Source organism: Catharus ustulatus, chromosome 2 (genome assembly GCF_009819885.2).
Source record: "Catharus ustulatus isolate bCatUst1 chromosome 2, bCatUst1.pri.v2, whole genome shotgun sequence".
NCBI classification, from domain to species: Eukaryota; Metazoa; Chordata; class Aves; order Passeriformes; family Turdidae; genus Catharus; species Catharus ustulatus.
Window position 1 is genome coordinate 82,544,878 of NC_046222.1, and position 8,871 is coordinate 82,553,748.

The 8,871-nt window shown below is 48.7% G+C and overlaps 1 protein-coding gene across 2 annotated transcripts in view; it reads right to left on the reverse strand.

Moving 5' to 3' along the window:
• Window positions 1–6,267, reverse strand: part of ABCC4 (ATP binding cassette subfamily C member 4) — a 143,840-nt gene extending 137,573 nt beyond the window's left edge. For both annotated transcript variants that reach the window (XR_004417085.1, XM_033052429.1), the window contains exon 1: window positions 6,141–6,267. Coding sequence is in view for 1 of the 2 variants with exons in the window: in XM_033052429.1 (XP_032908320.1) it covers window positions 6,141–6,214 (74 nt within the window). In the remaining variant the exon portion in view is untranslated. The remainder of the gene's footprint in view (window positions 1–6,140) is intronic.
• Window positions 6,268–8,871: the final 2,604 nt, after the last annotated feature.

Genomic DNA, 8,871 nt, shown 5'->3' on the forward strand with positions numbered 1-8,871 from the left:
CTCAATCTTTCATCATTCAGGAGAAAAAGAAAAGCAAGTGTGATTTCACTCTCTGGGCGCAAAAAATGTGTTTTCAGTACCCAGAAAATGGGTACTGAAAATGCTTGCATATTTCTTCAGAGTTTCTTATAGTACCACAATTGTCCTGCACCAATAAATCAGTTATAAAAATCAGAGATTTTTATAAAGTGGCATTATCATGAGCAATTTCAGGCACTGAGCATGGGAATCACTAAACATATCAGGCAAGATCCCAGGCAAGTCACAAAGCCTGATATTTTCATGTTAATCAAATGTGAAATCCTCACAGTCAAATCTGTTCACTGACACAGTAAAGAACACAAACCAATTTTATTGGTAGCACTGCTGGAGCCCAGTTGAAATGTCCAAGAACAACAATTAATTTTTTCCATAACTTCTTCCAATGCAAGGCAAGAAACACTTGAAGACAGACAACCAGGCAATGCTTAGGCTGCCTGAGAAATCCAGTGAAATCATTCAGTGGCCTTTCCAATTCTAAGCCACAGGATGATAGAGGAGGAAGAAGTAAAGGTGTAGCTATTTACACTGCTACAAGAGAAATCTGTGACATGACTACATTTGGTCAGCCATCAGCTACACACTGTACAGTCCTCACTCAAAATCCTGGGACTTGCATGTCTATGCTTACCCCATTCAATTCACACTTAAACCAAAAAATGAAGGTTGTTCTTCACTCTTCTCCCCCACTGCACTTCACATCAGATCCACAAAGAAGACTTAGCGGTTTTGTCCCCAAAGCATGCACTTAGTAAGTCAAAACCAATGCTGACAGATACTAACAGATTAATAAACCAATCATTAACTTATTCCTTGGAGTAATAACTCTTTAGACGCCTTGCTGCAAGATTTCAGATCACATTTTCGTGCTGTTACTGTAATGGCAATTGCTGCATATCAAGTCATGATGTGAAAAGGCATCTAGCCTGAGGATGATAACAGCGTTCAGTGCTCCAAAAAACCCAAAGACTTCCCACAGTCACAGTGAGTCTGTGACATGTAAGTACAGTAATTTCACGACTATAAGGCACACCCTTTTGACTAAAATTTTGGTCCGAACCTGGAAGTGCATTTTATAATCCGGTGTACCTTATATAATGTACAAAGTTGGGAAATTTGCCAATCCAGAAGTGCAAGCCGTGAGCCGAGCCGCGAGGGGGGCAGGAGCGGGTGGCCACGGCCAGCAGGAGCCGCGTGGAGTGGGTGGGACCAGGCAGCCCCCGGCCAGCAGCAGCCGCACAGGGAGAGAGGGAGCGGGGAGCGCTGCGCCGCCCCAAGCCGCGGATGGTCCTGAGCCACGGGCGGCCCCAAGCCGCCCCGAACCACAGGAACCCCAAGGTGTGAGCCGTGGCCGCCCTGAATCGCGGCAGCCGCAAGCCACAGCCGCCCCAAGCCTCACCTTGCCAGCCGGAGGCGGGCCGGAGTGCCGGGCCCTGCGCACAGGGAGGGCACTTTGGGCTGCATTTAAAGGCTACACCAATCTGTGAAAAATGTTTGCAAATTAGGCACCTGCCAGTAAACTCCACGATTGCGGGATTCCATTACTAATTTGTTACTTTGTTGCGCGCGGCGCGGATCTTCGCGGCAAAAAAAAAGTGCGCCTTATAGTCCAGTGCACCCTATGGTCGTGAAATTACTGTAATTACTATTATTAGTAAAATGAAGTTGTGAATTTGTATGAAATCTAGAAGAACTTAAACTTCTTTTACTTCTCTGCACAAAAACATTGTATACACTTTCCAGGGTGTGCCAGCTTGCCCTCCTTCTCATATTGTTAACAGCATAAAAGTTACCTAGTCTTTCAAAAATTTAATCATAGACTATATTGTGCAACTTTCCAGTAAAGTGGATTTGATGTCCAAATAGCAGAATGCATAAAAATTCAACTGCTATATAGAAAAAATACCTTTAGTAACTCAAGGGAACAAGCGCTCTGACCAAATAAAGATACACTTCCTACTTAATGCAGATGCAAGCTCAAAGACAGGTTAATAGCCAGAAATGAGAAATATTCTTGCTCTCCAAAGTTATTAATTTAATAATCCCCACCACCCACATCAGAAAAAAATATGCAAAAAGTGCTATTCTCAACTGCTTGGGGGGCTATACGGTTTTTTCAATTCCTAAACTTCCTACAACTGAATAGTTGTTTAATCATGAAAGCACGACTGAATTCTCTCTTCCTTGGACAAATCTTAAAAAAAAAAGCAAACCCTCCTATCCATCCTTCAGAGTGCTCATTCTCACCAGCAAACTGAGCCAGCAATAAAAAAACCAACAACCTAACAACATAGATGAAGTAAATCAGAAATACAAGCACTCCAAACTATAACTGGAATACCAGCCAGGGCTTTAAAAAGTTCAGTGGGCATGGAAATTGTGACTCTTGAAATTCAGGAGTTACAATAATATTTGAAACATCCAGAAGGGCAATTTGGGCTTTGATAAACCTCTGTTAATATAGATAATTCAGTGAAAGACATGGAACACAGGAATATTTTGCAACTGCCCTGATCTTCACACTTCTGTCATAAATAGTTTTCATTCTTGTAACATTGCACAAGGGACACATTATAAAAGTAACAATATGAACACACAATCCAGATGCTCCTCTTTCCCATGAATGTACTGTTGGAGTGTTTAATGCTAATCAAGCTCATACTTGCCAAAGTCACAACCCAAATGCAGGAAGACAAGCTGTGAACAGTGGGAGAAGAATGTGTCTTCAGCCTACACACTCATTACCTGAGTTTTATAACTCAATGAAAACATGACTTCTTTCCTCCCATGAGTTTAATCCTGTTTGCACCAGGCAATAATGTAAGCTTTTATTCTATAACACTGGCACCAAATGGGAGTATGGTTCCTTACAATGGCAAAATGGTACTTTTGGAGAAAAATATAAACAAAATTAAAATAAGAAGAACATTTGCCCAGCTGCTTGCCATGCCTCACTGATACTTTTTACCCCTTGTTGATAACAAGCAGCCAACACCTGGAATGTGGAGAGCAGGTCAGGGGCACACAACCACACGGTGGTGGCTGCTACTACTCACAGGATGGCCTTCCCCAAGCACTGCTTTCCCAGCTCTCCAGATGAAAACATCTCAGAATGTCCTGTGTGAAACAGCAGCTAAAATGAAGCAGTACTCACACTCCTGGGAGATGCTACACTCATTGTAGAAAGGGAGAGTACAGTAAATTCACGAATACAAGCCGCACTGAGTATAAGCCGCATCGCCGGGTGTTGGCAAACATTTTGTTTTTTGTCCATAAATAAGCCACACCTAAGTATAAGCCAGTCTGTCATTCGCAGCAAGGACCCGCGTGCAACAAAGTTGCCAAATAGTAACAGAACCGCGGCAGGGCGGGGTTTACTGGCTCGGCTCGGGCCATGAGGGCTCGGGGCTGCCGACAGGGGTGGGTGGCCCAGCTCGGTGCTACCGCTCGGCGGGGCCGCTCGGGGCCGGCCGCCGCCACCACTGGGCTCGGTCACCCCGGCCCGGCGCTGCCCCACGGCGGCAGGGGGGGCACAGAGCCCACCGGCACCTGCGGCGGCCATGGGAGGCAGGGATGTAGCCTGCCTGCTCCTGCAGCGGCGGCACGCGGGGACGGGAGCCCCCCGAGCCGCAGGGCCAAGCAGAGAGAGCTCCTGCCTCCGCCGAACTGCGGGGCCAGCAGGAGGGAGCTGCCCCGCCTTCCCCACCCCCTGTGCTGCCTGCACGGAGCAGCTCCACCTGCTGTGCAACACAGTAACCAATTTGTAACAACCGCATAAATGCAGGGTTTTACTGGCAGGAGCTCAACTTTGCAGTTTGCACTGACTTGGTTTGCACTCCCAGGGTTGAAAATGTCAGAAAATTATTCACATATTGGCCGTTCCTGAGTATAAGCCGCATTTCCGGTATGGGAGCAAAATTTTGGTCAAAACGGTGGGGCTTGTATTCATGAAATTACTGTAATTCTTAAGAGTTAGCCTTAAAGCCAGCTTTATAGCTAAATGGGAGGGCATTTTAACACTTCCTGAATGCTACACAAAACAGTATTAACTTGCAGAAAACTGGCAGCCCCTGCTTATTCAATTTTACCCATTGAAGGTATAATTTCAGCTGAAATTTCATCCAGAAAATGCTAATGCTTGTTGGCTAGTACACAGATGCTACTCACGATCACATGTACCACAGGTAAGAAACAAGATTTTAGAAGGCTATTTTCACTGCTGTGAATTACACTGCTATAAAAGCCTGAGAAAAGGACATTCTAAAGCTTTACATGCTCCACTAAATCCTTTTCCAAAGCAGGAGCCTTATGGCTATACACCAGCATCTGACTGTGAAGTCTCAAGTCCCAATTGAACTCTGGACTTTCAGCAGACCTGTCATCTCTCAGGCACAGCCTTCCACCTGTTTTTCCCTTTGCAAAGTAAGAACCTAAAAACACATCTGGGGTAAAAGGAGCCTTTCAGGTGCTTGCCTAAAACTAGGGAAATTTAAGGTATTTCACTGTTGCTGTTGAACACTTCTCTGCAACACATGCAAAGTGATACAGAAGGCCTAAAAAAAGAATGATACGAGCAGTCAGAAAGCTGGCTACAAGCACTGTATGCTTCTTTTTCACATCTAGCTGCATTGGTTTTGGCAGAGCTACCAGTAACACCACAAGGTCCCAGCAAGAGAAAGGGAACAGACCAGAAGCAGTCCTGGAATGCTACATGGCCAAGTTAGGTTCATCCCATTCTGCATGGATTTCACAACAAAGTTAACATGGGCATCCCTGGTGTCAGAGTAAAAGCCAAAATGCTGAACACAGGGAGTTCTGCACAAGCATACAAGCTGCCTATTTTATTATTACTTATCTATTTTCTTTCTTTTTGCAGATAGTACTTCTGAGGACATATCCCTGAATGAAAAATACATTTAGTTAAGATTTGTCAGGTTTCTTTAAATCCCCCTACCTTCCAAAGGCGACTTTTACACCTGCTCAGAGCTGCTTATAGAATCAAAGAGTTTTTTACGTATTTCAGAGGCTTCCAAAAAAAGAGCTTCACCTGCCACGCCCTCGCTTCCTTCCCCCTCCTCCACCGCACAACATGCGCACCCTGGTTCAGGCTGTGGCAGGTGAAGCAGGACAAGGGCTCTCTCTCTAAGTGCTCTTTCTGCTACGACAAACAAGCTTGGTGCTCTCCCGTTTTACTATGCGCATGTTTTCCTACTACATTTCAAAACAACTAAAATGTTGGGCTGCAATTCCTCACCTCCCTGAGCACGGATACACACCCACGCCGAGGTCCCCACTAATAGGAGACCCAGCATTAACTCCGGTAGCCACGTGGCCCCGTGAAGTTTGCGGCAACACCGCCAGCCTTCGCTCCGTGCCACGCCGAGCCCCTCCGGAGCGGAGGCAGCCGATGCGTGGGTGAGAGCAGCCAGGATGCTGCCCAGCCATCAGCCACGCGGGTCAGAAACCACCGCACTGCTGCAGGGGAAAGCCTCACACCCAAGGGATGAGCAATCCCTGCCCGCGACCCGTTATTCAAACGGGGAAGCAGAGCAGTGCCTGGGAGCTCGGCAGGGTACCCGGCGGGCAGGAGTAGCCGCGCCAGGAAGCAGAAGGCGCTCCCGCCCTCCCGCAGCTCCCGAGGGAACCGAACACGTGCTCGGAGGGGGCGACGGAGCCGCGCTCGGCGCCGCCCGCCCAGCTGAGCGCTGCCGTGCCCGAGATAGGCAGGCCCCCGCTGCGCCGGCCCCAGCCCGCAGCCGGGGATTATCGCGGGCGGCCGGGTTCACCTCAGGAGACCTCACCCCACCTGCGAGCCGGGGCTGCCCCGGCCGGCAGCGCTGACAGCCGGGCCCGCGGGGGCGGGCGGCATGTCGTGCCCGAGCCGCGGCTGCACGGTCACCGCCGGCCCCGGCTTCCCTTCCCCGCTCGCTCCCTCCCTTCCTCCCGCCGCCCGGACGCGCCGGGAGCCGTGCTCAAGTGCGAGGCGGGCACCCGTAGCCGGGGCTCGGCATTGCTGAGCGGCCGGGCGAGGTGAAGCCGGCGGGCACTCCGGCGCCGCATCTCCGGCGCTGCCCTTCCCCCTGCCCTCCCAAAACACTCACCAGAAAAAGAGCCGGGAGCAGAGGCTGGCATCCTGCAGCGGGTTAGGCTTCTCCTCGCGGGGCACCGGCTCCATGCCGCCGGGCGTGCGGCGAGGGCGCAGGACCACGAGCGACTCGCCAGCGCTGGCAGCCGCCGCCGCTCTGCCGCCGGCCGGCGCTGTTTCCGGGAGAGCCGGCACCCCCGCTTCGGCCCTCCTCCTCCTCCTCTTCCTCCTCCTCCTGCTGCCAGCCGCCGCAGGACGCCTCCTGCCGGCCCGGCCTCCCGCGGAGCCGGCGGAGCTGCGGGCAGCGCCGGGAGCCGCTCCGCTGGGGCTGGCCGGGATGCTCTGCCCCGCTCCCCGCAGCTCCGCGCTGTGTGTGCCCCGTGCTGCTGGAAAACATCTCCTCGGTGCGCGCCAAGCGAGCTGCCCACCCGGCTTTTTTGGACAGAAAAATCCGTCGTGAGTCAGGGGCAAGTCAGGTGTCAGAAATGCTTGCTGCCAGCGCTCCTTCCCAGATGTTGCATGTTCTTCTATTAGAAAACGAAAACCAAACCAAAAGCACGGCGTTTAGGAGACGTTGGTGATACAAAATAAAGGAGCTAATTAATTTCAGGACGTGGTGCATCACTGAAATTGGCAAGTAGCAGAAACTGCAAGAAACCTAGGAAAACAGAAATGCAGGACATGTATCTGAAGTAACCAAAGAATTGTTAATCTCTGTGGCAGAACGGTTCCCTGCCATGCAGTTATTTCTCTGCAGTCTCTCAAATCCGGGAGGGCTGAGGTTGCAAGATACCTCTGGAGGTCAGCTGGTTCAACCCCTGCTGCTTAAGTGTCATGTCCAGGCAACTTCTGAGTATCCCCAAGGATGGAGACTCCTCAGCCTTTTTGGGCAACCTGTGCTAGTGCTCAGTCACCCCCACAATGAAGAAGAGTTTTCTGGTGTTCAGATGGAACCTGCTGTGTTTCAGCATGTGCCCATTGCTTCTGGTCCTGTCACTGGGCACTGCAGAGCAGAACCTGGCTCTGTCCTCTTTTCATTAGTATACACACTAATGAGACCCCTCTGAGCCTCCTCCAGGCTGAATAGTCCTCTCAGCCTTAACACCTCTCTCAGCCTTTTCTCATAGGAAAGGTAACTAGAGTCCCTCCATCACCCTTGTGACCTTTCACTGCAGTCTCTCCAGTGTGTTCATGAACATCTTGGACTGGAGTGCAGGACTCCAGGGGTGGCCTCACTTCTGAGTAGAGGGGAAAGATCACCTCCCTCAGCCTTTGGTAAATACTCTTTCTAATGCATCATATCATTAGTCTTCTTTGCCACAAGGGCACATTGCTGGCTTGTGCTCAACTTGGTGTCCACCAGGACTCCAAGCTGGGGTGGCTCCCAGCCCATGCTGATGCCTGGGGTTGTTTCTTCCCAGGTGCAGGACTTTGCTTTTCCCTGTTTTGAACTTCCTGAGGTTCCTGTCAGCCCATTTCTCCAGCCTGTTGAGGTCCCTCTGGATGGCAGCACAGGTCTGTGGAGTGTTATCAGTCACTGATCAGCTACTCCTCTCAGTTAGGTGTCACCATCCCTGGTGGTCTTTAAGGAAAGCCTGGATGTGGCACTTGATGTCATGGTCTAGTTGACAAGGTGGTGTTAGGTTGTAGGCTGGACTAATGACCTCGAAGGTCTCTTCCATCTTAATGGATCTGTGATTCTGTAATCATCAGTAAACTTGCTGAGGCAGCTCTGTGTTTCATACAGATAATTTATGAAGATGTCAGATAGTTTTGGACCTAATGTTAACACCTGATGTACACCACAAGTTACTGACTTGCAACTAGATTTTGAGCAACAACTCCTTCCCACTCCAAGCCAGCTGCAAAACAAACCATTCTTATGTTCTATGCATTCATTTCATGTCCCCAGGAGAAACCAGCCCTATCTCTTCCTGCTTAAATGTATTGACAGTGAAACTATTGACTGGGCTGGCATCTGACTGTAATTACACACATCAGAGTTGACACGTTAAAGGGTTGGGCTACACTATATTAGTGAATAAATAGCATCCATTCATGCCTGAAGGAATGGTATAACTGTATGTCAGACAAATCCAGCTTAAGCTTGCTGTCAATGAACACTGATGGGGCTGGAAACAGCATGCACTGCTTGTGAAGAGATGGTGTGACACAGAATTCTGTGTAAGTAGCTTTTTCTGGATCCTTCCAGATATAAAAAATTTGTAGAAAGGGTGCAGTGGTTTGAAAGGCCAGCTTTAACGAAATAGTCCCTATATATTCCAGAACCTGGATAATAAATTTAAATAATCTTCCAAAATTTTTGAAGAAAAGTTCTGCCCATCAGCAAAATTTGACAGGCTTAGATTTCTGTGAGACAAATTTGTCTAATAGATACTCATAAGTGAATTAAAAGGTATGAAAGCATAACGCAAGTCCCAAAATGTCAATAAAGTTTGAGTCAGGGAGAGGGAGAAAGACTGACTTCAGGTTTGTAAAGTAGTTGTGCAATGAAAGATTACCCAAACATTTCTTAGTTTGGGGAAGGAAATAGTACAGTATTTGTTTTCAGAATACTGGTAAAAGTACTAAAGCAAAATATTAAAATTATTTTTTCATTGTTATTGTGATGAAGGGAAAAGAAAAAAAATCCTTAAGAAATAAATTTTTTGTTTGCCGTCGTTATGATTGAGGGATGCTGACACTACTTAATTTTGAAATGCATGCTAGTGTTTACTCCTAAGTCC